General features: G+C 47.2%; 13 protein-coding genes across 13 annotated transcripts; 9 read left to right on the top strand and 4 right to left on the bottom strand.

Annotated features, from left to right (window-relative positions):
- Positions 1 to 135: 135 nt before the first annotated feature.
- On the top strand, positions 136 to 1,570 carry T069G_04530 (uncharacterized protein; the record flags this gene model as incomplete). Its single annotated transcript, XM_056171740.1, has 5 exons — positions 136 to 171; positions 249 to 795; positions 853 to 1,028; positions 1,153 to 1,177; positions 1,248 to 1,570. The coding sequence occupies 5 exons, from the start codon at positions 136 to 138 to the stop codon at positions 1,568 to 1,570; spliced, it is 1,107 nt and encodes a 368-aa protein (XP_056028598.1).
- A 292-nt stretch (positions 1,571 to 1,862) lies between these two features.
- T069G_04529 (pyridine nucleotide-disulfide oxidoreductase domain-containing protein) lies at positions 1,863 to 3,107 on the bottom strand (the record flags this gene model as incomplete). The annotated part of the gene is made up of 2 exons (XM_056171739.1): positions 1,863 to 2,893; positions 2,951 to 3,107. The coding sequence occupies 2 exons, from the start codon at positions 3,105 to 3,107 to the stop codon at positions 1,863 to 1,865; spliced, it is 1,188 nt and encodes a 395-aa protein (XP_056028597.1).
- Positions 3,108 to 3,664: 557 nt separating this feature from the next.
- Positions 3,665 to 5,514, top strand: T069G_04528 (uncharacterized protein; the record flags this gene model as incomplete). The annotated part of the gene is made up of 4 exons (XM_056171738.1): positions 3,665 to 3,740; positions 3,827 to 4,455; positions 4,546 to 4,835; positions 4,911 to 5,514. The coding sequence occupies 4 exons, from the start codon at positions 3,665 to 3,667 to the stop codon at positions 5,512 to 5,514; spliced, it is 1,599 nt and encodes a 532-aa protein (XP_056028596.1).
- Positions 5,515 to 5,894: 380 nt separating this feature from the next.
- Positions 5,895 to 6,368, top strand: T069G_04527 (rhodanese-like domain-containing protein; the record flags this gene model as incomplete). The annotated part of the gene is made up of 1 exon (XM_056171737.1): positions 5,895 to 6,368. The coding sequence occupies one exon, from the start codon at positions 5,895 to 5,897 to the stop codon at positions 6,366 to 6,368; it is 474 nt and encodes a 157-aa protein (XP_056028595.1).
- Positions 6,369 to 6,786: 418 nt separating this feature from the next.
- Positions 6,787 to 7,674, bottom strand: T069G_04526 (uncharacterized protein; the record flags this gene model as incomplete). The annotated part of the gene is made up of 1 exon (XM_056171736.1): positions 6,787 to 7,674. The coding sequence occupies one exon, from the start codon at positions 7,672 to 7,674 to the stop codon at positions 6,787 to 6,789; it is 888 nt and encodes a 295-aa protein (XP_056028594.1).
- Positions 7,675 to 9,091: 1,417 nt separating this feature from the next.
- On the top strand, positions 9,092 to 11,243 carry T069G_04525 (sugar transporter domain-containing protein; the record flags this gene model as incomplete). Its single annotated transcript, XM_056171735.1, has 12 exons — positions 9,092 to 9,157; positions 9,218 to 9,245; positions 9,309 to 9,370; positions 9,425 to 9,621; positions 9,690 to 10,118; positions 10,177 to 10,228; positions 10,294 to 10,303; positions 10,354 to 10,483; positions 10,539 to 10,678; positions 10,749 to 10,862; positions 10,934 to 11,039; positions 11,096 to 11,243. 12 exons carry the CDS (start codon positions 9,092 to 9,094, stop codon positions 11,241 to 11,243), a joined length of 1,482 nt encoding a protein of 493 aa, XP_056028593.1.
- A 578-nt stretch (positions 11,244 to 11,821) lies between these two features.
- T069G_04524 (fructose-bisphosphate aldolase class-II domain-containing protein) lies at positions 11,822 to 12,733 on the top strand (the record flags this gene model as incomplete). Its single annotated transcript, XM_056171734.1, has 1 exon — positions 11,822 to 12,733. The coding sequence occupies one exon, from the start codon at positions 11,822 to 11,824 to the stop codon at positions 12,731 to 12,733; it is 912 nt and encodes a 303-aa protein (XP_056028592.1).
- A 244-nt stretch (positions 12,734 to 12,977) lies between these two features.
- T069G_04523 (NAD dependent epimerase/dehydratase family domain-containing protein) lies at positions 12,978 to 13,937 on the bottom strand (the record flags this gene model as incomplete). Its single annotated transcript, XM_056171733.1, has 1 exon — positions 12,978 to 13,937. One exon carries the CDS (start codon positions 13,935 to 13,937, stop codon positions 12,978 to 12,980), a length of 960 nt encoding a protein of 319 aa, XP_056028591.1.
- Positions 13,938 to 14,431: 494 nt separating this feature from the next.
- On the top strand, positions 14,432 to 15,493 carry T069G_04522 (phytanoyl-CoA dioxygenase (PhyH) domain-containing protein; the record flags this gene model as incomplete). The annotated part of the gene is made up of 2 exons (XM_056171732.1): positions 14,432 to 14,493; positions 14,554 to 15,493. 2 exons carry the CDS (start codon positions 14,432 to 14,434, stop codon positions 15,491 to 15,493), a joined length of 1,002 nt encoding a protein of 333 aa, XP_056028590.1.
- Positions 15,494 to 16,061: 568 nt separating this feature from the next.
- T069G_04521 (fungal specific transcription factor domain-containing protein) lies at positions 16,062 to 18,341 on the top strand (the record flags this gene model as incomplete). Its single annotated transcript, XM_056171731.1, has 5 exons — positions 16,062 to 16,159; positions 16,228 to 16,301; positions 16,358 to 16,725; positions 16,822 to 17,705; positions 17,789 to 18,341. 5 exons carry the CDS (start codon positions 16,062 to 16,064, stop codon positions 18,339 to 18,341), a joined length of 1,977 nt encoding a protein of 658 aa, XP_056028589.1.
- A 260-nt stretch (positions 18,342 to 18,601) lies between these two features.
- On the bottom strand, positions 18,602 to 19,965 carry T069G_04520 (d-isomer specific 2-hydroxyacid dehydrogenase, NAD binding domain-containing protein; the record flags this gene model as incomplete). The annotated part of the gene is made up of 6 exons (XM_056171730.1): positions 18,602 to 18,615; positions 18,686 to 18,743; positions 18,813 to 19,052; positions 19,124 to 19,530; positions 19,627 to 19,844; positions 19,925 to 19,965. 6 exons carry the CDS (start codon positions 19,963 to 19,965, stop codon positions 18,602 to 18,604), a joined length of 978 nt encoding a protein of 325 aa, XP_056028588.1.
- Positions 19,966 to 21,783: 1,818 nt separating this feature from the next.
- On the top strand, positions 21,784 to 22,029 carry T069G_04519 (uncharacterized protein; the record flags this gene model as incomplete). The annotated part of the gene is made up of 1 exon (XM_056171729.1): positions 21,784 to 22,029. The coding sequence occupies one exon, from the start codon at positions 21,784 to 21,786 to the stop codon at positions 22,027 to 22,029; it is 246 nt and encodes an 81-aa protein (XP_056028587.1).
- A 2,223-nt stretch (positions 22,030 to 24,252) lies between these two features.
- Positions 24,253 to 26,075, top strand: T069G_04518 (fungal zn(2)-Cys(6) binuclear cluster domain-containing protein; the record flags this gene model as incomplete). Its single annotated transcript, XM_056171728.1, has 6 exons — positions 24,253 to 24,309; positions 24,374 to 24,391; positions 24,462 to 24,917; positions 24,985 to 25,038; positions 25,287 to 25,497; positions 25,549 to 26,075. 6 exons carry the CDS (start codon positions 24,253 to 24,255, stop codon positions 26,073 to 26,075), a joined length of 1,323 nt encoding a protein of 440 aa, XP_056028586.1.
- Between the last annotated feature and the right edge of the window lie 29 nt (positions 26,076 to 26,104).

Genomic DNA, 26,104 nt, shown 5'->3' with positions numbered 1-26,104 from the left:
GGGAGAAAAAAATTATATACCTGGCATCTGTCTGATGCATCGTACCGTTGTTATTATGGGAGTCTTCCGCTGCGGCATTGGCACGTCTTCATCTTCACAGAGTCCGGCTGCGTGGGGCCGAGCCAATCATGGACAATGGGCTCTCAAGATGTCTCTCGAAGCGCGGACACGGTAATTAGACTCCCCACAATCGATCGGAATTGGCTGAATGGGCCGACAAGCAGATGAATGCTAACAAATATTGACAGAAAAGTCTAATCACATGTTTCTGTGTCGCAGTTGTCTTTGTCGCCATGCGCACGGGGGCGCGTTGGTTCAAGCTGCGTAGGATGCCCTTGCAGATGGAAGACATCCTCATCTACGGCGCGCTGGTGTCTTTTGCAATTACGACGGCGCTGTATCTCGCGACGGTTCCTACATTTTTCAACGTTGAGGCTATCGAACAGGGTCGTATGGAACCATATGCCGGTCTTCAAAATGATCTCGTCTTGATGCTGCATGAGTTTTTTGTTGTCCAGTTTTTCTTCTGGTTGACGCTGTGGATGGTCAAGTGGAGTCTAATGTGCATGTTCAAGAAACTCACAGACGGGCTGCCCCTCTACAACAGAATCTGGTGGGGAGTCCTTGTGTTCTCGATTCTTACATTCATTGGATGCTGTATCAGTAACTTTACGAGCTGCTCTTCTATGCATGCCTGGTTTACGGCGGGAGAGTGTTCAACACCTCGAGATGCGCGAGCTAAAGAGATTAGTTTGTGGTTTAGCCTTGCTGTAGACTTGGCCACTGATCTTCTGAGTAACCCTACCATTCCATTGCTTTATTCGATTGGTCATAGCTGACTCTAGGATTTAGTTATGGCGGTTCCCATGCGCGTCCTTTGGGGTTTGCAAATGTCGCTGGTGGAAAAGCTTAGCATCGGCGTTGTCTTTGCCGTTGGGCTGATAACCATGGTTACAGCTATCATACGAAGCGTTACTTTGGAGTCAAGCTCAACTTCTGGTCAAGTCAGTACAACGTGGCTCATCATGGTAAGTGCCGTTGTGCTTTCTATTGCTCAATTTTCGCTAGTTCCAGTTTCCAACGTTCTTTTCTTCCCTTTTCTTCCCTTTCTTGGGCGACACAAACTGAACTTGAGCTAACTTCAATGAATAGTGGGCTGCCATAGAGGGAGCTATTGGTACGTATGCACTGCACGCATCCTAGTGGGGAATTGAAAACTCGTATGCTGACATTGAATTCATATAAAGCAATGATTGTAGGATGTCTCCCATCTTTTGCAGTCTTCATTCATGGTCGCGTGGCAGCGTCCCGGGCCCAATACCCAAGCGGCTCTAATAAAAATCCCGCTGGCCCAAGGACGAAATCTCACGGAACTACAGGTAGCAATCGCGTGTGGCAATATCACGACGCATCAAGCGATAAAAGCCTGGTGGGAGGCGGCATCGTCGTTACGCAGTCATGGCGGCAGAGCTGGCATAACACAGCGGGACCGAAACCCGATAGGGTAGAGGGATTAGAAACGGATCACGAATTAGAAATAGTAGGCGGAAGTAAGGAAAGTGGGAAATAAAAGGCAAGGCATCTAGGTTATCATACTCGCAGTCAAATTCAGTCAATTTGCAGCGGTTGGGACCTATCACAACTCTACTAATGCTGTAGAACATATTTGTAGACACGCGGACCATTGGTGCTATTTATACAAGAATTACACAGCGGCTTCCTGGGAGTGGATATAACAAAACAAAACGTTTGGCAATCTATTTGACAGGAGTTTTTCACGCGTAAATGTACGTACATAGACACAATTAGTGACGTATTTTCCCATTCTGTGCTCTTCGCTACCTACTAGATAGTAAGTTGTTCTAGACCTGAACAGGATCAAGATAAGCCTTCGTTGAAGGGCCGACCCAATCGGGATCCGAAAAGGCGAAAGCTTCCACCGGATTGGTCGGAGGGTAAATCAGGATGCGATTGACAAATTCCTTGGCCTCTTTCATTGGTGCCCCGGCTTTCACAACTTGACGTTCCCAACCCGAAGTTATCACGGAACCCCAAGCCCCAAGATCAAGGCAAGTCTCGTAATGAGGCTGCTCATAAGGACGCAAGTCTATCTTCAAGACATCTGCCGCCACGTTGTAACCAGATACGCGACCCAGCGGAATAGCGTGTTGACACGACATGAGGGTGTAGTTGCCCACATCGTCAGTCCTAGCAGATGCCATGTCGCCTGTGGCGAAAATGTCGGTACACGATGGAACTCGCAGATTGCGATCTACGATCAATCTCCCCATAGTATCCCTTTCACCAGGTATCTGTTGTGTGAGAGGACTTGCTTCCATACCAACAGTCCAAACAACAGTGAGAGCCTCGATGCGCTCACCCGATGTGCTCACAATACCTCCGGCGTCCACAGACTTGATTGTAACCCCAAGCTTGACTTCCGCCCCGACATCCTCCAGCGCTTTGGTAATAATCGGCCGAACATTGTCTCCCAATGAAGGGCCAACAACATTTGCTCGCTCAGCAAGAATGACACGGACTTTGGTGTCAAGGCCGAGAATAGCGCGTAATCGACGAGGCAACTCGGTGGCCAATTCGATGCCCGTGAAGCCGCCCCCACATATTACCACAGTATTTCGGGCTTGCGTAGATGGCAAAGCAACAAGATGGCGCAAGTGAGCTTCAAGATTTGCCGCTTCTCGGATAGTATCAATGCTAAATGCGTGGTCTTTGAGTCCAGGGATCTCGGGGCGAACCAAACGACTACCAGCAGCCAAGACGAGTTTGTCGTAGGATAACTTTGATGATACTCCAGCCATGTCGACCATTTCAATCTCCTTCTCTTTTGTTCGAATGGTATGAACAACTCCTTGAGCGAAACGGATGCCGGTTGCTGCAAATAGGTCCTCAAGTGGAGCACTCATGTTTGCTACATTCGACTCATAAAGACGAGGACGAATCACAAGTTTGGGCTCTGGTGCAACAACCAACACTTCAACATCTTGGTCAACCAGTAAGCTCTTATTTAGGTCGATAAGCCTCTTAGCACCAATGGCGGTCCATAAACCAGCGAAGCCGCTCCCAATGACAACGATTTTCTTGGCCATGGTGACGGATTCCAGATGAGATGTTTGCGTGAGGTGCTTGTTTAAATTGTTTCTGAATGCTTTCTTCATATAACTACGGCGAATCATTGTTCATATATATATGTATATACTCTCCGTACACACATATATTTGTAACAATTCTAGATCCTACATAGAATACGAGAATGCTGGACCTGTTCGGCCAATCAGATTATTTCCCTGGGCGACCAAGTCCGCTCCAGCTACAATTCCATCTGTGGACGAATAGTAGTAAAGCCGGCTATAGCTGTGGCACATAGTTTCGGGGACTCGGTGACTCGGGAACTCAATACCCGCATTCACACTTCTGGCCCAATGATCCCGACTGATGGTATGCATCTCCCTTTTAAATTTCACTATAAGCTTGTATACGTCTATTTATCCCGAGTCCATCAATTTCATGGATCCTCCGGCACGTCGGAAGAATATTGTCACACGCTCATCGTTGGCATGCCTCGCATGTCGTTCCCGGCACGTCAAATGCGACGGCAAGAAGCCTAGCTGCAGCCGGTGCAATGAGTCTGGAAGGCTGTGTAATTATGCAAAGTCACGTCGAGGTGGTCTTGGTCGGGCAGCACTTACACGGCTCCGACAACTTGCTGCGGAGGAGAATCGGTTAGTTGGCAACTTGATACGGGCTACGGGCCCGCAAGCTATACCCGATGCCCGGCCGGAGTCTGAGGTTGATGCTTGTCTTGAAGCTATCGTCGCCGGAACCACTCAAGACTCGATGCCGGAAAGACATGGCCCGATACTGCTTGTACCGCCTACTGTCCAAGCCCACAACCTTGGAGATGATGCCCTAGTGGATTTGTACTACAAGAACTTTCACAAATTGCACCCATTGGTTCTACCTCGGCGACATCTGGTTAGACTATGTCAAGATCCAGACTGCCAGCCAAGACTAGAGCCCCTCGTGGCTGTCATGCGCCTCATCGGGCACCTCTACGGGTTCCGGGAATGGCCGTGTCAATTGCAGGACGCGGTGAAGGGCTGTTTCTCGCAGGCATCGCAAACCGAACCCTTTATGGTTCAGTGCCGGGTCTTGTACTCTATCGCTTTGTTCTGGTATGGGCAAAAGAACGAGGCAAAAGATGAAATGGAGACCGCCGCCCGACTTGCAATCGGGCTTGAGATGTTCCGTTGTCAATTCGCGACTGAACAGGGAGGCGAGGACCTTGTACTCAGAGAATGCTGGAGGCGGACCTGGTGGATGCTGTACATTGTGAATGGCTACTATGCTGGCACAGTCGGCACGCTAGAATTTGCAGTCATAGAAGTTGAGGCCACTGTGGAACTGCCTTGTGAGGAGTTTGAGTATGAATCAGGTGTGAGTACTAACCCTCATTGGAGCGTATCCCAACTATTGCCACGTCCAAATGTGTTACGTATAGGAGCTTGCATAATAAATTGTCTGTAGGAAATCCCCGAACCGAAAACATTGGAAGAATTCGACTGTCGTGAGTTTTCTCTGAGCAATACCTCATTCTCATCCTTTGCATATCTTATTGGTGCTGCAAGATGTGTGGCGTCTGCAGCGCCAATGGCTCTTGGAATTACACCTGAGGACGCCTCTTTGCATGTAATTCATACTGCCGATTCGATTCTCGATGGATGGTTGCTCTTATTGCCAAGTGGTCGCAAGCAACTCATGGATAAATCCGGCGAAATCGACGAACTCATGTTCCAAGCCAACCTCCTTATTCACGTGTAAGTTCATCAGACCTTGCACCAGTTTTAGAAACCGGAAAGATATTCGCTGGTCATATGCTAAGCCCCCCACAGAGCAACCATCAGTTTACATAGACCGTTGTCAGATCTGAGGTTTAATACTGTAGAGGCTATTTCGAGTTGTGCTAGACACCCTCCGCCGGAGCTCCCAATACCAGAAATGGTAAACGTGCATACCGTACGAGTATTACGATCGATAGAGGCACAGATATGCCTGCTAGCATTACCAGCGCGTCCTTTCCATCATACACCGTTTGCAACTTGCATGATCAGCGAAGGAACGCTTGCACTCCTCTCAGCCTGCAAGTTCCTATTGAAGGGAAGAGAGCTGTCAAGGGCCAGAGATCAGGTTCGTATGACGATTGGGTGCCTCAAAGCGCTGGGAGATATATGGCCTAGGACGGCAAGAAATCTACAAGAGATACAAAGAATTGCTCAGTGTGCACTGGGACTGAAAGAGGACACGCCCATTCCCACTGTCAGCGATCTACCAAGCCTGTCAAACCCGTCAAGCAGTGAGAGACAGACGACTCAAGAGTCTGAGATCTCCTCATCAACTGGCGATGTCACTGACATGATTAACTCATTAGACGGTCCTTGCTCATGGTATTCGCTCGGTGATATAGATCCGGAGATGCCATGGTGGATGGACCAGTGAGGGGTTGACAGATTGCCCGCTAGGACCTTATTTCTGGGAGAGAACACCACCGGGCAATTTATCCGATACAAATTCCTATTGCAGCAATCTCGCGGTCCAAATTATCTCTAGATAAGTCTCTATATATGCATTCGCCACTCGCAAATATCTCATTCTTAGCCCTTGGATCTATGCCTGATTATCGAACGTAAGAACTCGATGAGATTTAATACCCGTCCACTACAACTTAAAGAATACACACGCATATTTGGCGTGAAATCACGCCATAGAAATTTACCTGCGACTAATACAGCAGCACTAAAGTTCCACTTATCTCTGACCAGGACAGTCATATTCCTCACCTCTACACACTCATCTGCTGAAACCAAGCAAATTTCACAATGTCAAAACATATTCCTCCACCTGGTGCCAGAAGCATCAATGAGATCCTTGCCGAGGCACGCACTCACCTCACTCGCGTAACTCCGGCCCAGCTTCTTACAGAATTGCAATCATCCTCATCTCATGGCCCAACCCACATTGTGGACATCCGACCAGCCGCCCAGCGGGAGCGAGAGGGCGCCTTGAACTTCCCCGACGCGCCGCTATTCGACGCATCTACCACTAAGCATACCATTAACATTATTGAGCGCAACGTGCTGGAGTGGCGCCTAGATCCGCAAAACGAGGCCCGGATCAAGGAGATTGTGGACGAGTTTGGATACGACACGCGGGTCATTGTGTCGTGTTCAGAGGGCTACACAAGTTCGCTAGCAGCGAGGGAACTGCAAAAGCTGGGATTATCGCGAGCAACGGATTTGGAAGGTGGGTATTGGGCTTGGAAGCGGTATTTGGATGACAGACAAGCACCTTAGCGCAACAGCTGAGCCATTAAACTAGTATCAGGTGGTTGTTACAGCCAAGATCCGTGTAGATAATAAGACATTTAAATTGGAGCTTAACGTATAAAAGGCCATTATTCCGTCGAACCCTGATGCCACAATGGAATTCATCAGTAACCGGAATAAGATTTATTGAGACTACTGATGATAGTGTGCCTATGGCAATTGTTCGAGACTCATTAATAATGGAACTGAAGATGGGAAAGCATTGTGTTAAGATTATGGCCATGAACATTGAACTACTAAACTTGGATCTAATATCGGACGAGGAAGGAAAAGAAAGGCTCAGGGGAATTAATACCAGCTTTGTAAGTTGAAACCTCAAAGTACGAGACAATTACGTATGAAATAAGCACTTGTCCTATGTCTATACCCATTATTAAAAACATGTCTAGGTGCCCTTAATAAGCTGAGATATGCTGGAAATTGTTATACCCTGCTGTGAAAGCCAATATCCAAACACCACACCAACAATCGGCAGTAAAGATTTGAGTATCATCCATAAAGACTTCATGGTGAGTAGGAAACAGAGCATGTTGACCATCGTAAGCATATTCTTTCGATCGTTGACATGTGGGAACGGCGTGTCCGGAATCTCTTTCCCAAGAAAATTACACAATGGAGCCCATCCATCCTCAAGGTTCAGCTCCAGCAAGTTTTCTGGCGAAACAATCTTTCTCACTGCTGCATAGTGCTCGTCGTACACTTCTTGAGCATTGAGCCTTGTTTCATCTACATTGCGTGCCTTGAAACTTCCAAACACAATGTACGGATGAGCAGTGAATGCAGTGATTCCCGTAACAGGTGCTATGAGCCGTTGGAAAAGAAATGCACGGATTGGTTGGAAGAGTGCCTGCAGTATTGCTGCATCGAAAGACGCGTACCATGACTCGAATGGGCGTTGGACCAGAATCACCTTGGCTGTTGGATATACCTTCGCTATATGTGATCCGTAGAAACCCGCAAAATCACTGACGACTTGATAATGCCCTAAGAATGCGTCCCAATCTGCCTTTGAGAAAGATTGGGATCCTTGGCTGCCACCTGTATTCCACACAGGAAAGCAGGCACGCGACGCGCGTATAGAAGCCTCCCAGTTTGTTGAATTGAAGACTTGTTCAGCTCCGTGGTGAACATGGGAATAGCCCAGCTGCCGAAGCGCTGTGACAATGGACAGAGTGCCGCTCCGAGGAAGGCCAAGGCAGAGGATACCTTCGCCTGAGGCAAGACTACCCTTGATGAGCTCGGGAGGAGGTGGTGTTGGTTGAACTGGGTTCATGCTGTTGATCACTTCTGAAAACACTCTAAGAGACATTCATTCAAGGGATGATATTGATTCATGATGCATGAGGATTTTGCGAGTATTTTATCATTGTCTTGTGAAGTTTAAGTTGTGGAGAATGGTCACTTACAATAGGGCTGATGTATATATCGTCTTTCCGTACTCCGTTGGCTTATCCTGAATAGTTAAATAACATAGCTATCATAGAGAAAGTTCGACCAAGTAAATTAGGGCGATGAACATGAAATACGGTATACTATTACCTATGTCCGGAATAGCGGCATCTAGATCTTACTTCTCTTTACAATGTACGCCAGAATTTTCCAAAATACGGCTTTTGGTGCATGGAAATGATATGTTTTGCTTAATGAAGTCGAGCTGAGTAAATACGTAATCGCTCAGTCCTTAACACTAATTATACCCACTGAATCAATTGAGTTAAGTCATTGCAGGCAAATCTAAGAACGGAAATCCGGTGCTCCTAAGAAGTATTTTGAGTTCGTGTACTATTTGGAATCAGACTTGGTAGAAGGTCGTAAGCTGACGGCAACATAAATCAACCATCAGGTACAAGGCATCTCTCCCGTCTCTACTAATACATATATTGCATCCGTCCCCATGGGGACTTCATTATTCGCAATTTATCTAAGTCCAATGGTCTAAGTTTCGTGAAGCGATCCAATTTAACTTTTAAACTGCTGGATGTACAACGATTTTGTAGGGTAGGGCGTTTTGAATCAGTCCGCAACTGAGTGGTACATGCAATTGAATAATCGTACTGTAGCTCTAATTGGCAATGCAGATTCCAACTTTTCATTTGACATAGAGCGTTAAAATGCCCTGATTCGTTCAAGAAATTACCTTAATAGCTGGCTTTATTGACCTCTAGTAATGCTTCAAGTTTCTATATCATGAAACATTGCGCCCTTGTGCTTAGCATCGCTGGATACCGCACGAATCTGAGCCACAGTACCTTGCATGCTACAACCTCGGCCGAAAAGCACACGTGTTTGCCAATCTTTACGTCGCGTGGGTGAATCTGTCTAATGAGTCCTAGTTCTCCTAGTTTAGTCGTAAGCTAGTGCCTCTAAGATCAAGATCAGGGCGCTCGACCCTCGTGCCGGGCATTTCGGCGGTATGATGAACCGTAAGATTTCGCGGGGTGCATGCACCATGCAGAACCGGGCTAAAAATTCCCCAGATTTCGAATAATCCGGAGAACTTGGGGATGCATATGCACCACTTGGCCAATCCTTCTAGATGGAGTTGTGTACATTATTACGCCATTAAGACCCCTTGGATTGTTGGAGATCTTTTGGTTCTCTTGAATTTTACGGATTCACTGCTACATTGCTCTGTCTCCTTCTGAGACTTTTATCAGATTACCCCGTTGACGATAACAGTGTTCTTCACAATGCCGTCGACCGGCTGGTACACCATCGGCATCGCGTCGTTTGCATCAATTGGCACATTCTTATACGTATGTGAAGCTTTGGATATGAAGTTTCGGAAGTCAGCTTCTAATGATAGTGGGCAATAGGGCTATGATACGGGTATCGTAACTACGAGTTCGTCTACTCCATTCTTCCCTGATATCCCTTTGTGAAACTGCAGCCAACCGACATAAACAGCAATTGCCCATGCCAGTTGGGCGGCTTACATGGGCAACCCATCTTCTGCTCTCACGGGCGCTGTAAGTATCTCACTTGAACACTTTGATACTTGATATTCTACTTTGACTGACAAGGGCAAGGTGGGTGCCATTTACATAGCCGGTGAAGCAGTCGGTGCCATTTCGCAAATCTTAGTTGCCGACAAACTCGGACGACTTCGCTTTATGCAACTCGCAGCCGTTATTGTAACGATTGGGGCCATCTTGCAGACAGCATCGGTCAACATTGGCATGTTTCTTGCGGGTCGAATTATCTCGGGAGTCGCCGTTGGGTATGCATGAAAACTCTCTTCTTTCTTATGGGATTACATAAGGCTAATTCTTACTGTACGCCTTTAAGAGCATTGAGTGGTACTGTGCCTGTCTATCTGTCAGAGATCGCACCCCCTAAGAATCGAGGACTTATCGGTGGTCTCTCTGGCGTGGGTCTTTCATCCGGTATAATGCTTGCGAACTGGGTTGGCTTTGCCTGTGGTTATGCTCCGTATGGCGCAGTCCAGTGGCGTCTTCCGTTGGGCCTCCAGCTGCCCTGGGGCATCATCTTGTTCATCGGCTTGGCTACGTTCATGCCTAACTCTCCTAGAGAAATGATTCACAAGGGCAAGATCCAGGAAGCCCGACAGGAGTTTGCGAGAATTCGAAGTGATCTACATTCCCAGGAGCTACACGAAGAATTCGGACTTATGCGAAGGCAAATCGAGTATGAGAGGTCGCGTGAACTCACCTCGTTTCGTGAGATCTTCAAGCTATATCGGCATCGCGTCTTAGTGTATGTGCTGGAGCCTCCACAGAACGCCTTTGGGACAAAGTACTAAATATTGCTTCAGGTCTGTTAGTGTGCAGGTTTTAACGACTGTGACAGGCGTCAATGTCATTCAGGTTAGTGTTTGCTTGCCTTTCGATAAGATTGGATAATGCTGGGATAAATTCTAACCAGTCTTCAGTACTACCAAAGTGAGCATATTTGTGACTTGATAATCCTTCAGCATTCTAACAACGAATAGCAATCCTCTATAAATCTTTGGGCATTAATTCCCAGACTATCCTCGCGCTCACTGCGGCGTGGGGAACGTGTGCTTTCATCTCTAACGCCATCGCTGTCAACTTTCTTCCCGATAAACTAGGCCGTCGCAAGTAAGAACTCTCACTCTGATATCTAAGGATACAACTTTAATTAATATGTATCTAGAATGCTTCTCTTCGGGCTGGCTTGTGTCATTGTCACCGAGATTTATGCCGCTATTATGCAACTCAAATTTCAGAACACGGATAACCGCGTCGGCAAGGGATTTGCCATTCTTGGAATCTTTCTATTCGTTGTGTGCTACTGTGAGCACCATCTTAACATTTCTTTTGTCTTTTGTCCGCGTGCGGATAACTGCTAACATTCTTCATATAGATAGCCTCATAAATAGTACTACTTGGTTGTACGGGTCAGAGGTCCTTCCCATGACTATTCGAAGCCGAGTCATGGGCGTCGCTGCTACGGCTCATTATGTAGTCAATGTTGGCAGTAAGTCCAGTCCTCACATTTGCTCTCCTTATTCAATCTATCTATCGCGTACTAATCTTGGCTTTTCTTAGTCACCGAGGCCGGCCCCAGTGCCTTTGCCACGATTCATCAGAACTATTACTATGTCTTTGTCGGCTGTTGCACTGTTTACTGGTTTATCATATATTTTTACTTCCCGTGAGATTCTTTCCCTCATGAGAATCGTGATGAAGATGATGCTGATTATTTCCCAGGGAGACGAACCAGAAGACTCTCGAGGAAATTGCCGCCGCATTTGGTGACCGTGTTGTGGAAGTTGATGAGCAGGAGGTGGTTGCTGAAGGAGTAGCCTTCGAGGGCAAAGCCAGCGCAGGACACATCGAAGATCCGGTCGATGCCTAGCTCGGAAGGCACTTTAATGAGGGCATTGAATGCGGTTGCGATAACGACGCTGCCGCCTGCTCAGAGATGGATAAATAATGTCTTTATATGGATAGCTCTAGCAAATATGAAATGTTGATTAAAACCTTTGGTAATGCTATGAACTCTAGTTCATCGGCTCTCATAGTCAGCTTCCATCTTATTAATCCACTGCTCAATTTACCTGCGGTACAGTAATAACATATACTTCAGTATTGAAGGATAATCGAAAAACTCTTTGTTGCACGATTTGATCTACTCCGGTGCATAATGATGATGCCCCGAATCGTGACGCAGGATGGTTGATCAGGCATTTCCCGCTTCCTCCGCACCGGCACTTCAATTCTCCGGATATCCCATTAGAGCTCCATTCGTGCCTACAACTTCGGAGATGCACCATGACATTGCTATAAGTGGGGAGCTACACTCGGAGCAAATAACGGAGCTTCAAAGGCAGCCTCTAGCAACCGATATTGCTCGTCCAGTCGTCGACTCTCTTCTTTCCTTCCCTCAACTTCTCACTTCTTCCTGGAGTAACCTTTCCTCTTATCAAATAAATCATGACTGCGAGTTCGAAGAACGAAACAAATGGAGCCAATGGCAAGGCGAATAACTTGAAAACGAACCGTGCCAAGCTCATTGTGGATGCTGCGTTCGAGGGAGGATACGCAATCCCGGCCGTCTGTTGCTACAACCTCGAGGCTGTAGTGGCTACAGTTCGAGCAGCCGAAGCCAAGCGCTCGCCAGCACTCATACAGCTCTTTCCATGGTCAATTGAATACGCAGATGGACTACTTTTGCACGCAGCGGCTGAGGCCGCGGATAAGGCGACTGTGCCAATCGGAGTGCACATGGACCACGCGCAAGACCCTGATATCATCCGGCGAGCAGCAGACTTGGGCGGATTTGACGGCATTATGGTAGACATGAGCCACTACGAGCGTGAAGAGAACATGCGCCTGAGCAAAGAGCTAGTTGAATACTGCAATGCTCGCGGTATTATTACCGAGTGCGAGCCGGGTCGCATCAATGGCACCGAAGATGGCATCCAGGACACAGAGGACTTGGAGGAGATTTTGACAACGCCAGAGCAAGCCGAAGAGTTTGTTGCTCTTGGGATTGATTGGCTCGCGCCAGCTTTTGGAAACGTCCATGGCGCATATGGACCCAAAGGACCTCAACTCGACTTCCCACGACTGGAGCGCATTGCCGCTCGTGTAGGCTCACGAGTGCGGTTGGTTCTACACGGTGCACACGAGAAATACTTTCAGGCCGAACTGCTCGCCAAATGCATCTCCTACGGCATGGCTAAGGTGAACATTAACGGGCCAGTGGCTGCGGCTTATATGGAAGTCGGTGCTAGGTTGACAGGCAAGGAGGGGCTGACAACGGTTATGGAGGAGCAGACAAAAGCCATGCAACAAGTGATCGAAGACCATATGGACTGGCTCAAGTCAGCCGGCAAGGCGTGAATTGTGTCGCTGTATTTTACTAGCATAGACTAGAGACCATTCGAAACCTATGTAGATGTTGAAGTCTTACAAATAAAAATATTAACTCTTTTAATTCCCATATCCTCAGTAAGATTAGACGTACTCTCCACGCAACCATCTCAACTTGACTTCATATATTATCCAAGCCTCTTTCAAGTGCTAACAAGTTATACACAAGTATTCTATCACGTACACTATTAGCATCCACTATCACCTGCTCCTACTATTTACCCCCCTGTAACGTTTCGATATAGTCTCTCACCGAGTCGACAAAAGATGTGTCCTGCTTCATCCCAAGTGACAGAGCCAAAGAGTTATCGAAGTCATCTGCCCAAGAGTATAATGTGGATTTTAAAGACGGAACATCTTCTTCTCGAACAAAGGCTAATTTATCTTTCCCTCCAACCTTCTCCAAAGCATCCAACATATCTTGGATGGTGACTGCAAACCCCGGCATATTGAGGACCCTTCTGTGTGGTGGAAGGGCATCATGAGGGAAGTTGAGTGCCACAAGAATGTTATGCACCAACGTCTTGGGGGAAGACATCCAGTGCCGCCATGCGCGATCCTTTAGCGGCACAACGCATTCCTGCCCGTTCATGGGTTCTCGAATAATGCCTGACAAGAAAGCTGAGATAGCCTTGCTAGGTACGCCAGGGCGAACTGAGATGGTCGGGAAACGGAGCGAGAAGCCATTGATCATTCCGCGGCGGGTATAGTCGTTGATAAGTGTTTCGCAGATGACTTTCTGGCAACCGTAAGACATCTCTGGGGTTGTAATATCCCTCTCGGTAACGTTGTGCTTAGGCACAGGAGTGCCGTAGACAGCTTCGCTAGAGGCGTAGAGGACTCGGAGTCCAGGGCATGTCTTGGCCAAGTTATTCAACAGAGTCCATGTTGCAGTTACATTGACCCGATAACCCAGCTCGAAATCCGCTTCAGCGGCCGAAGACATGACGCCATGCAGTAAAACGGCGGCGTCAAGGTCTTTCGTAACGACAGTCGTAGGCGAGTCAATGAGGTCTGCTTGAATGGTTTTAGCCTTCTGAGGATATTTCGAGCCTCGAGGAATCGGAGGCTCAATCACATCCGTTAGAATAAGATCGTGCGAGCCATCATCCAGAAGAGCTTTGGACACAATCTGCCCTATGAACCCTGCAGCGCCTGTGATGAGGATCTTCATATTGTCTTTGCTTGGAGGAAGCTTGAAGGAATAGAGGTGACAAACAAGTCAATTGAGTTTTCTTTGTGACAGCTCTATTTTCCGTGTTCGTGCCTCTCTTCGCTTGGGCCGTATTTACCCTGATATTCTGGATGATTGAATTCCCCTCTTGCAACACTAGTCTCCAATACAACATTCGGCTGGTTTCCGGGGATGGCTATCTATTCTAGTTCCGCTTTAGCGAAGCTCCGGTTTTGGTGATCCGGAGCAATCATCCACCGTAAGCAAACCGGCGCGACTTCGAGCCGGCACAATGTTCCACCAGATATTGAAGAGCTTAGCTCGACAAAGTCGGTGGCCCGAAAATGAGGAAGTTGAACTATCAATCTATTTTCCGGGTGGCGAACTGGCATCGCGATTTATATACGGAGGAATGAGTAAAGGGAACGAGCGAGTCGAGCAACGAAACTATCCAAGTCGGGTATCAAAATAAACGCTAGCTTTCTCTGCCCACCATGAGCGCCACTCAAACAATTACAGCCTCTCCAGCATCCGTCCGGGTGTTCAGCCCATTCAAGTGAGTCCTTCCATTCCCAGGAATACCCTAATTATATTTTCTAATCGAAATAAACTATAGATTAGAAGGTCAATATGGTGACTTTCGGGACGATTTAGTCGCCCAAGGATATGCAGTCGTCAAAGGCGCCGTGTCTCCCGACAGGGCTAGCTACTACCAGCAAAAGGCCTTTGAATGGCTCAAATCCTTTGATAACTCATTGGACTTGGACAACCCGTCGACCTGGAAAACGGCGCAACTCCCAGTTCAAACAGACAAGAACACCTATGAAAACTACGGAGTCGTTCACGAGCGCTTCATGTGGGAGGCGCGTATGGAGCCCGGAGTCATAGATGCGTTTGCAAAGGTGTGGGGAACTGAAGAGCTGCTTGTCTCGTTCGACTCACTTAATGTCACTCTTCCCAACCTGAAGGCTGCTCGTGCTCCTTGGCCACATGTCGACCAGGCTCCCCGGAAGCGTGGCATGCACTGCGTCCAAGGAATCATTAATCTGAGCCATGCCGGGCCCGAAGATGGTTCATTGGTTGTTATTCCCGGCTCACACGCTTTGGTTGAGGAATTCTTCGACACTCAGACTGATTCCGGGAGTTGGGAGTGGCGAGACAATCGCTATTTCAACGACAAGGACATGGAGTGGTTCCGCAAGCATGGCCTCAAGCCGCAGCGGGTTGCTGCTGAGCCAGGAGATTTGATCCTCTGGGATTCGCGTACCATCCACTGGGGTGGCGAGCCTACAGAAAAGAGCCAAACCATTCGTACAGTCATTTATGCTGCCTATGCACCGGCAAAGCTGGCCTCCAAAGAAGCGATTGTGGAAAAGCAAAAGGTCTTTGCGGCCAATGGGGCTACGACTCATTGGCCACACGACAACATCAAGCTCCGAGAGCTGAAGGCCGTGCTGCCCGATGGAACGGCAGATCCTCGTGATAGATCTGAGCCGCGCGAGAAGCCCGAACACACTGAGCAACTATTGAGGTTGGCAGGAGTCAAAGCTTACTAACAAGCTTGATGATGAGTGCCATCGTATAGCAGAGGATGATTCACATGTAGTCTACAGCTTAAAATCTATTGCTATTAGTTAAACACAAATTGCATGCACCCGTTTCTATAGAAAAACTTAAGCCTTTGAGCCCCATGAGTAACAGCCAGTCTAGCTTTTGCTTTTGGACGTAATATCTTACACCTAAACTCCTCGTCTCAGGAAAACGCGTAAACAATCCTTGGTAACATTCCGCGACATCATTGCGCCGGAGCGTCCGTAGGCTAGTCCTTAGTAACCGCTGTGTGTGGCTCTCAAGCTCGAGGAGCGAGTCAGGGCAAGCACAGCTGATGAGCTAGACCGATCCCAAGTGCTTACCCCGCGCTATTCCCCAGAGACCATTTTGAACTACAGAATTCCTGTGGGGCTAGGAAGGCAAGAAGGGTGAGGGGAAAGTTGGGGATTCTGGAAGTCTGGGGTCCTGTGAGCCGCCATTTGGTTGACGGTGACTTGTTCGGGTATACCAGCCTTTTCTCTTAAACGTTTTGGCCTCCGTTTCGAGATTTTCATATTTTACTGGAGCGTCAAGATGATTGGAAGTGCGAGACAAAGCCCTGACATGTCGGGTGATCGGGATTTTGAGTCGGGCGAGCCGCCAAGTAAGCGGCCGAGGGTGCTTTCCAAAGCGTGAGTGTAACCCTATTCTGTTGGAGTATGCAGTCGTCGACCTGTTCCTATTAACCAATCGATAATAGCTGCGAAATCTGCAAGATGAAAAAATCACGATGTGATAGCGGCCGTCCACAATGCGACACATGTCGCCGGAAAGGTGAAAATTTCGCGCTGCTTTGGTTTACCTGTGAGAGATGCTCATTCATAGCATAGGCCTCAACTGCGTGTATCGAGAAAAGGGGCAGCCAGGGTTGCGTCCCGGGTACGGCAAAGCGATTGAACAACGCCTCACTCTGTTGGAAAATAACATGGACAAGATCAACCAGTCTATCCAGGACGTTTTGAATTATGTGCGGACCGAGTCTGTTAATAAATCTTCTGCACCAATGACCGATGAGAACCTTGGAGCTTCCTCACTTGAAACCATCGACAAGGCCAGCCATTCCGCTGGGGACGTCTTAAGTCCCCTCCACAGGGATATGATAGCGACCACTCCCCTTCCGCCAGCGAATAACATCATTTCGGCCGATAGGACTGTTGGTGAGGCCCAGATATGGTCAGTTACGCAGCAGCTGCCAGAAGTGAGCTCGCTCACCTCAACTCCGGCAGATACTATGACCAATCAATTGCGTCCCTCTCACGCTCTAAATTCTGTTGACAGCGGACTACCTTCTCAGGAGGTTATGGACGAGCTTGTGGAGTTATTTTTTGACCTCGTTTACCCATGGGCCCCATTGTTCTTCAAACCCAGCTTTACATCCAATATGTACTCATCGGAGCGGCGAATTCTCCTACACGGTATCGTCATAGTTGCTTTTCGCTTCTGGAGAAAACCGGATCCGCCATTGGAGGCTCGAGAGGCATATGTCAAGGCGTCTCGTGACTTCATTCTGTTGAAGACTATCGATACATGCACCCTGATCTCAACTCAAGCTTTAACTCTTCTCGCCATTGATACAATTGGTCAGGGACAGGGACCGCGTACTTGGAACGTAATGTCCATGCTCGTCACAGCCGCTAAACATCTGGGCTTGTCAAAGAACCCTTCTTCCTCAACCATCGAAACAAATACACCACTCGTCCGAAACGAAGATCCGGATGATGGGCTAGATTCCTCAATTATTGAGATGGAGGAGAGACGACGATTATTCTGGGTTATATATAGCATTGATCGCCTCTCCAGCGTATCTCACGGTCAGCCTGGTGGCACAGACACGAGAAATATCCGGTTACCATATCCAGTAAATGACGAGGACTGGGGACAGTCGGTACCACCTGAATGGTTCCAGGCAACAGGGGCAATTAAGCAATCCCAGGGGTATAACACCTTCAACCTTTGGCGCCACTACATCGATCTCTTAGCCTTGTTAGACAGGTCTAATCAACTCTTGATACAACCCGTCAACTACTCTCTGCCAGCTCATTGTCAGGAGTGGCAGAGTAGCTTTCGGCGGTTGGACATTAATCTGGCCACCTGGTTCGAAAATCTCCCAAGAGAAGTCCGAGAGCCACCTCCTAGCTTCAATCCCATGTGGACTCTAGTTCATGCTACGTTTCATCTGTATAACTCCCTTTACTTCTTTTTTTCTTGGCCATTTTATATTTTATATACTCACGTAAGTACTAATTATTTGAGAAATGTAGGATCAATATTCGCATGTATACGGTTGCAGCATTTCCATCGACATCCTCTCCCTATTTGAGGCCATCACCGTCGGCCCGCGCTCGCTGCCGCCAGGCCGTCAGAGATATCGCATCACTAGCATCTTCTGTTCCGCCTCAGAAATTGGAACAATTAGGTCCTTTGTTTGCTTTCGTGGTTTGGGTCGCTGCTAGGAGCCTAATTATACTGTGGACAACGGGACACGAGAACACGTACGGGTCTATGCCCACCGATTTAGAACCATTGCTCAGTAGTTTGCGACAATTATCGATTCCATGGCCGTGTTCTCAGCGGTATATCAATCTTATCCAGCTGATTTTGGATACCAAGAATAATCCGGGTGGACCAACGGGCTTGGAAATCTTCAACGACACGAGGCGGACAGCTTATGGGCTCCAGAACCGTCTCAGTACTTTAGCCGACCCCCAAGTTCCAGAATTTGACTTCTTGGATATGCCTATCTTAGACATGAGTGAAATGTCTGCGCCTTGGAGCAGTACATTCGTTGCAGATGTTGATGGAGAATGGCTGTGATGACTGAGGATTCACTTTCCTCGTGCCTCGTCCTCTGAACAGGTATAAACAAACTACGAGAAGTATAATTACCCCCTTACAATCACATAATTATTTATTCCGCGCTGCTATGTTTAGTTCTGGATCTTACACCGTTGTGAAACATACAGCATTTGCAGCTCTTCTTGAGATATATAACTCAGTGGACAATCCTACTTCTTATTTCTATGTCTTGTGCCAATTGCTTTCTCTGTCTCTATTTTATAGAATGATAGAAGGGATTAGATTATGACACCTGATGGGCATAAACATTTAATTCCGTTCAACTTCACGCACTTGTTCCATCACTAAACTAAGCAACTTACCCGTTTCCAAAGCCGATCGTACATTGCTAATGGTCCACTCTTCCATCTTGGTTTTTGTCTAGACTCATCCCACTTAGATCAGCATTCCCATCTTGTTAAGACAAAATAAGAGATTTATAGTACTTACCTCGACTGTCGACGTCCCCATATGGGGTAGTAGACATACATGTGGATTGGACACCAGGCCAGGATGTATGTTCGGCTCCTGCTGATAAACATCTAATCCCACGGACAAGACCTTACCGGTATTGAGGGCATCAACAAGAGCAGCTTCATCCATGACACCTCCCCTGGCAGTGTTGACAATGACAACACCATTCTTCATCTTATCGAACTCTGGAGTAGAAATAATATTCCGAGTTCCTGACTAAATTGAACCACCAGATCAGTTTTGTTCAACGCACAATTTGCAAAATGCATGTCAATCGGTGGACTCACGTTGAGCGGCAGATTCAGGCTCAGCACATCGCTTCTTGCTAGCAGATCGTCAAAGCTCACGTATTCTGCACCGTCGGCCTGCTCCACGTCCAGCTGCTTCCTGTTGTGGTATATAACGCTCATGCCGAAAACTTCAGCTTTCTTCTTCAGATTGCGGCCAATACCTCCCATTCCTAGGATACCAAGGACTTTGCCTTGCGGGTCATGACCGAGAGGAGGTGGCGGTACGGCTCCCTTCCACGTACCATTCCGTATCGCCATAATGCCGTTATTGTAGCCTCGGAGAGCGGCAAGGATCAGAAAGATGGCAGTGTCGGCTGTAGCATCGTCGACCACGTTGGGGCAATTTGAAACAAGAATTGAGCGGGCTGTACATGCAGAAACATTTATATTGTCATAACCAGCGCCTGTGTCCAGCATAATTGTTAGACGGAATTTTTCTAGGCTGGCTGTTCGAACACAATACATCACTCTGTAAGCTTTCATTGAGGAACATAACTCACCGTTGTGACATATAAACTTTAGGCTCTTGGGCAGCGCTTGGATGAGTTCTTCGTCATATTTTCCTGTGACGGCAAGGCTAGATGGTGCCCGGTCACAAATTACGACGACGCCGTCGAGTCTGCCAGATGTGCATTCCTCAATAAACTCAGCTCGATTCTTGGCTTGAGCAGTAACCAGTTCGGCAACATCGCAAAGGGCATTCCAGGAAGCGGTGGCGCTGTAGCGACTCAATGTTAGTCGTGTCATCAACTTTGAATCGTCAGAAATCGCAGAAGCTATATTCTAGGTTGCACTCACTGGTCAATCTTACCAAGTAACAAAACCTTAGGTTTGCCCATTATTCAATGTCCAATTTGCCGAGGTGCTTCTTCTAAGGTGTGTAAGTTCTGAATGTGACAGCTTCCATGTTTAGGCTTTGTTCGAAGACTCAATCGAGTAATAACCCTTGGTGCGGACGGCCTGTTCATAACGCTGCAGCCTTACTGCTCGGCACATCAATACGCCGATTCGATATCCCCGCCGGACACAGGACCGTGCCGGACCCGAAAGTGGGCTCGAGCTGCCGCTCAGCCATGCCTAGCACCGGGGTCGGCATATGTAAGTACATGCATGATGTCTTCATGCCGATACATCAATCAGTTTACACATCTAATGAACCCGGAGGCATTCACCATTGGCACACATCTAAGTAGGCGAATATACGATTTGATTGCAGCTGGGCCGACTAAGCTTATGTGATTATCTGATGCTACGAAGAAGCTCGACAACAGGACCATCACCACGATCTTTAACACGGGCTACCAATGTAGAGCTTGTAATAAAATACACTCAAAGCCAATAGTGAATTAATTTGACCAATACCTATTAACATTGCCCAAATGCTAATCTAGCAGCTGGTATGTGCTTATCACTGGCAAAAGAATTGTATTTGCCTTGAAGGTAATGGGTGTACAGGTGTTTCGGTAAGAAATCAGATTTGCCTGCGATGGCGTCTTGGGGCGTCTTTACCGGCAGATTACGGAGTAGGCGGTTCCATGCTTTTAGCCACTTTGCGGCTGTTCTTCTCTTTCGCTCTTTGCTCATGAGGTAATAAATTCGGTGGATTGTGTGCGATTGAGCTAAATATCAGTATCCTTGCAAAAATTTGGTCGCGTAACAGTGAGCTTTGAGCTGAAGACGCCGGTATGTGGAGACTGCTCCGTGTTTACTTTGCTTCACTATTTGATGCTACCCAACTTATCATGCCACTTGCCTCCCTTGAATTATCTCCCCTCCTACATTCTAGAAGCAGCTGGGATTTCCTGCGGTGTCGGCTGAAATGGATCCCTCATGGATCCCAATACCCGAGGCTATGGAGCGCAAGTGGATTGCTGTCAAGGGCACGCCGATGAAAGTGGCCTGATTTCTCTTCCGCCACGTGTGTCAAATCGGAGACTACCATCCAATTTGGGAATCAGGGGCCAGGTCCCCCTATCAAACACCTTTAATAAGAACGTACCTAAAACTATTTTGCCTGGAGACGCTGGGCTTTCTCGATCCAGTAAGACATCACGCAGCGAAAAGTTAAACTTTTGGGCACGAATGTATGGATTGTGTTACTAAAAAATTGCAGCATCTTCTTGCATGTCCCTGCATGGGAGAATAAACCTTCATCCCTTTGAGCGCGCCTCATTTAGTGGGGAATCGGGCAGAGGCCGGAGAAGAGATGCAAGTGGAAGTGGGCTTTAACACGGAGTAGCAGAATGTATATCAGTTAGGCTGTCACAGTCACATGCGACAAAAAAATGATGACGGGACTTTTTCACGGTTATTTCCGTTTTTCTTCCCTCCCTCCCTCTTCTCTAACTTTTTTTTTCATTCTTCTTCTTATTTCTCAGGCGCTGTTGTTTCGTTTAGTCTCCATTCCTCTTCTCTTTACCCAAAATACCCAAGGTTCCTGTTCATATTATTCTGAAGGGTGATTTCATTTGCCACTCACGACTCTCCTATTATCCACACCATCTTAACAAGAAATAAAGAATTCGAACAAACAAATAAACACAAAAAAAACACCGCAAAGAAGAAGAGCACGACCAATATCCCCCCCTCTGTTCATTCGTGAATACAACTCCGACAAATTTATCCTCGATCCTACGTCTCTTATTGTCGATACCAATATGAAGCTCACACGCGCTATTTCTTTGACCAACTTCATGGTCGCCACCTCAGCGCTCGGCTTTCAGGTCTTTGTCCTTTACCCTTGGCACAAGGAACTGGACAACGGGTTTGAAGACCTCAAGAAGGAGCACATGAAGGTCCTCGACGCAGTTGGAAAGAGCGTAAGCGAGCAGCAGCGAATGGCCTTCTCGAATAGGCTCAGCGAACTCAAGACGGAAAGCTCTCGACGATGGTGGTGGATGTAAAGGAGCAACAAATACGAAGGGAAAACATCCAGAGGCCAAGTTGCCCCTTCGAAAACACAGCGGTATAGACGGATTATCAACGTCAACGCTCGATACTACACGACGTATAGTTCTCGCGAACGATGACGAAATCCATATTATATGGCGAACACATAGATACCCTTCTCTTGGGAGAAGGGTTTTCGGCGAAAATTGTTATTCTGGTTTGAATTGTTCAATGCCTCATTTTTTATCAGGTGTATATTAACTAGATTTCCTGCTAAATACTCGCTAGCGACTTAATATATCATTTTGTTCACTATCAGTCTATCATATAATATCTGCATATGTTTGTATCATCTCCCATTGCCACAAGTAGAGCCATTTGGAAGTATTGTTAACGTCTATTTGCCTTGTATTGAGTGTACAAACCTCTGAGTATAGGACGTATACGACCCTGTGCTCTTTGTGCAGACGGCCAGTCTATAAGTAGTATGCCCTACACTCGTTCGCATAACTAGCAAGAAGTTGGGGCATAGCCAACTCCAAATGATCGGTCCATCCAACTAAGAAGAGATGAAGCAGCTGCCACTTCGGAGTTCCACGTGGTGTGTCTTGGTTGACACGAGTTTAAACCGAATTTTGCGGTCAGCGAGTGTGGCTCCGGGTGACAGGTATGAGGCCTTCCTTGTCAAGATGATGATTGCTCTATTACGACTACCTAGCTGGTCATGATTGAAGCCAAATAGATCAGATCGACCGATATCCTCAATCCGGCTTCTATGAGATGAGCAGCAAGCTCTATGTAGGCAAATGACTTCATGGTTTTGCTACTTCAATTGGATACCAGAATGTCTTTTGAGAGGCGCACGTATCATGGGAAACTCCATCCGACTTTCAACCATTAAAACCGGCAGCATCATATTAGAGTGATAGCAGGTCTATCGATAGATATACTGAATAGTTTCAAGTACTTTGTGTTTTCCGAGACAACAGAAATGATACTTGGGATGCCTCTAAATCGCCCTGCTCGAATAAGGTCATTACCCTGTCTGTCGCTAGACTAGAGCTAAGACGCATCATCAGCTAGATAATTAACCTTTCTCCATCGTTAAATTACATATCTAGACTCTAAAAATAAATTCGCTCAAAAGTAACAGCTGGCTGGCCAACTTACAGATGGAATAGAAGCTGCCACGGAGGTCCGCAGCAAGAACCAGAGATCACTCGCCGTAAACGTCTACATTACAAAAGGGTACACAATCAGGATTATTCTATGAAAGCTGATATTCCTCACAAGCTTCTAGATTACAAATTTCGTTACGGTATAAAGTACAAGAAGAATCCAAAGCTCCCGGCAGAGGAAAACAGGTAGGGTTTTGAATCATTGAGTTGCGCTGTTGGAACGCAGAGTGAAGCTCCCGCGCAACGCTAACTGGATGAATTTAGCGGCCGCGTCTGATCCATTGCTTCTGCAGGGTGCCCCATGCTTACCTCAAGGCGCGCAACACTAGCCATATTTGATGATTCGGTCTTGTCTTGCTATTACGGGAGGCCACTTGCACAAACCTACAAAGGTGAATTGGTCAATTGTAAGCAATATGCCGTCCTGAGAGCTTTACGAAGCCGAGAGGCTTTTTAAATTAGGGGCAAGACAGTATAACTATCTAAATTATTACAATGCTTCAATTTCCCCACCCCTTTAGCCACAAATACATCGACGTCAGAGCCATACATCCGAATACTTACCCTAAAGTGTCCATTTTCCACTATGTTCTATCACTCTATGAAAGCAGGCACATGTACTAGCTAATCGGCAACTGTATGGCGGGTGAGTAAAAAGTGCACTCTTGGAGGCTTCCTTCTTGGCAAATGCGTTCCTACTACGCCGCAATTTTTCTCACGGGGGGATTCTAAGTTATCTTGAGGATTCTTGCCACCGGAGAACAAGTCAGTTTCAAGAGCGTATAGATTCAATGAGCTGATCAACCGTAAGCGAATCTCACCAGGTATCATACAGAGTATGCCAGGTGGATAAAACGGAGTACATCCTTTGGAAGCTGAGAAGCTTATTAATGCTACCTATGCTTGCCATGCAAACCGGCGGAAGCCGGCGCAACGCTAACTTGATCCCAACCGCTCCGTCATAAAACCATGGCTCCTGCTTGCTTTTCTTAGTTCTGTAACTGTGTAAGAAGTTTGTCGTGACTTTTGAGGGTGAGGCATCCAGGCCAGCTAACCAAAATGGTTTATTATGGCATCTCAAAAGGCTGTGAAACCTGTAAGAAGAGGAAGAAAAAGGTAGGTGCAGTTTACGGTCCATCAAGCTCCGTTGATTTGCACGTATACAAGCTTACATGTCCAGTGTGACGGAACCAAACCGGTTCGACCAACCTAACATTCATGTATCTTCCTGTAACTAGGTCAAGTAATACTGATTCCCCCGAGTCTAGAATTGCAACACATGTCGCAAAACAGGCCGACAATGCCTTGGATACAAAGACTATTCGTCCCTACTCTTTCGCTACTTTGCTCCAGTAGCATCTCATCACTTAATGGCATATCCGGACACATCTCATTCAGTTGCCAACATCGTCAAGTGGGAGACTTTAGAATCCTTTATTAGGAATTTTGTTGTGCCTCCGTCCGATGAGAGAAATTCGAGAGGATTTCTGCATGGTCTCCAGGAGATTATACGCAGTGTACCCGCAGAATCAGACCTTGTGCGGGCGGCATCTGCAGTTTCCATAGCTTGCAAAGGCAACTGTGATGGGGATCCAGCTGCTCTAACCCATGCCGCCGAAGAATATGGAGACATATTACGGTCCTTTCGCGGCATACTATTAAGGAGCACCACAGTTTGGTCTCCTCAAACATTGATAACCGCAGTTATTCTCGGTTTGTATGAGGTAAGTTGCTCAAGCGCTCGATTAACCGAATTAGTCAAGGCAAAATCTCACATGAAACGACTAAAAGATTGTGAATATCGATCATACGCCTGCATCGAACCAGAACGTCCACGCCCAAGGGGTATGTGCCTTGATAACCGAAACTCATTCAATGCTGCCCATTTCCGCCGATGTTGAAATATTCAAGCCGGCACATCCAACCATGCTGTCATCAAATGTAGGTATAATACCTCTAGGTTCATAGAACATAGAACTTTCTGACGCGAATAGAAATCTCGTTTGCCTGGCGTCCTTTGCGCACCTATAACATGCTGTATAGTGCTTAGTCTTGATGATATACTTATAGAGTGCCGTGCATTATTTGCTCAGGCAACTACGGTTTTGAGTGATACAAATGCGACACGTCATACCGTCAGGAGCCTGCAGGAGGATGCATGGAAAGTTGATCAAAAGTGCTCTCAGTGGAGCATGACTAGGTTTTCGGGCTGGAAGCCACACGAATTCGGATTTGTCAACGAAGATGCTCGTGTTATAAACTGCGAATACTGTGTTTCTGGCCCCGTCCTCGAGTATAGCGATTGTGAGTCTCCATTCATAGAGAGCCGGACTTGGAGCTAACTCTTCAATCTAGTATATGTCGCAGCGGTCTGGAATACTTATAGAAAAGCTCATATCTTGGTCTTGGATATCATCAACCAATGTTCTATACGTTTCAATGATATCGCCATAAGCGCTACCATCCAGCATAGAGCCGCCAAGATTGCTGACTCGCTAACTACATCCGTTCCGTTCCATCTCTCGCACAATCTTGAACAGTACATAAAAGCTACCAAGACAGGGTCAGAGGCCTCAGTCGGCCGATCTGTCGGAGGGTTGTTACTGATTCACCCGCTGTACGCAGCTGCTACCTGCGCTGTCATCCCTTTCGAGACTCGCATGTACTTTAAGCGGTGTTTGGCTTGGATTGGTCAGAAAATGGGAATTGGGTTGGCGACTCGAATGTCAGAACGCAGCAATCCGGCCTTTGAGCAGCCAGGTATTCAGTCTACAATTACGTGGCAGGGAGACTCTGGTGTTACCTTTCAGCGTAATGTGGACACTGAACGTTTGATGTGGGCGGGGATGTTGCTTCGGCCAGCTTGGGAAAATACAGCGTAGCGGGACTTGAATGTCCTTCTGGATTGAAT

This window comes from Trichoderma breve, chromosome 3 (genome assembly GCF_028502605.1).
Source record: "Trichoderma breve strain T069 chromosome 3, whole genome shotgun sequence".
Lineage (NCBI taxonomy): Eukaryota > Fungi > Ascomycota > Sordariomycetes > Hypocreales > Hypocreaceae > Trichoderma > Trichoderma breve.
Note: the sequence above shows the minus strand (reverse complement) of the source record. Positions and strands in the feature narration are given on the sequence as shown.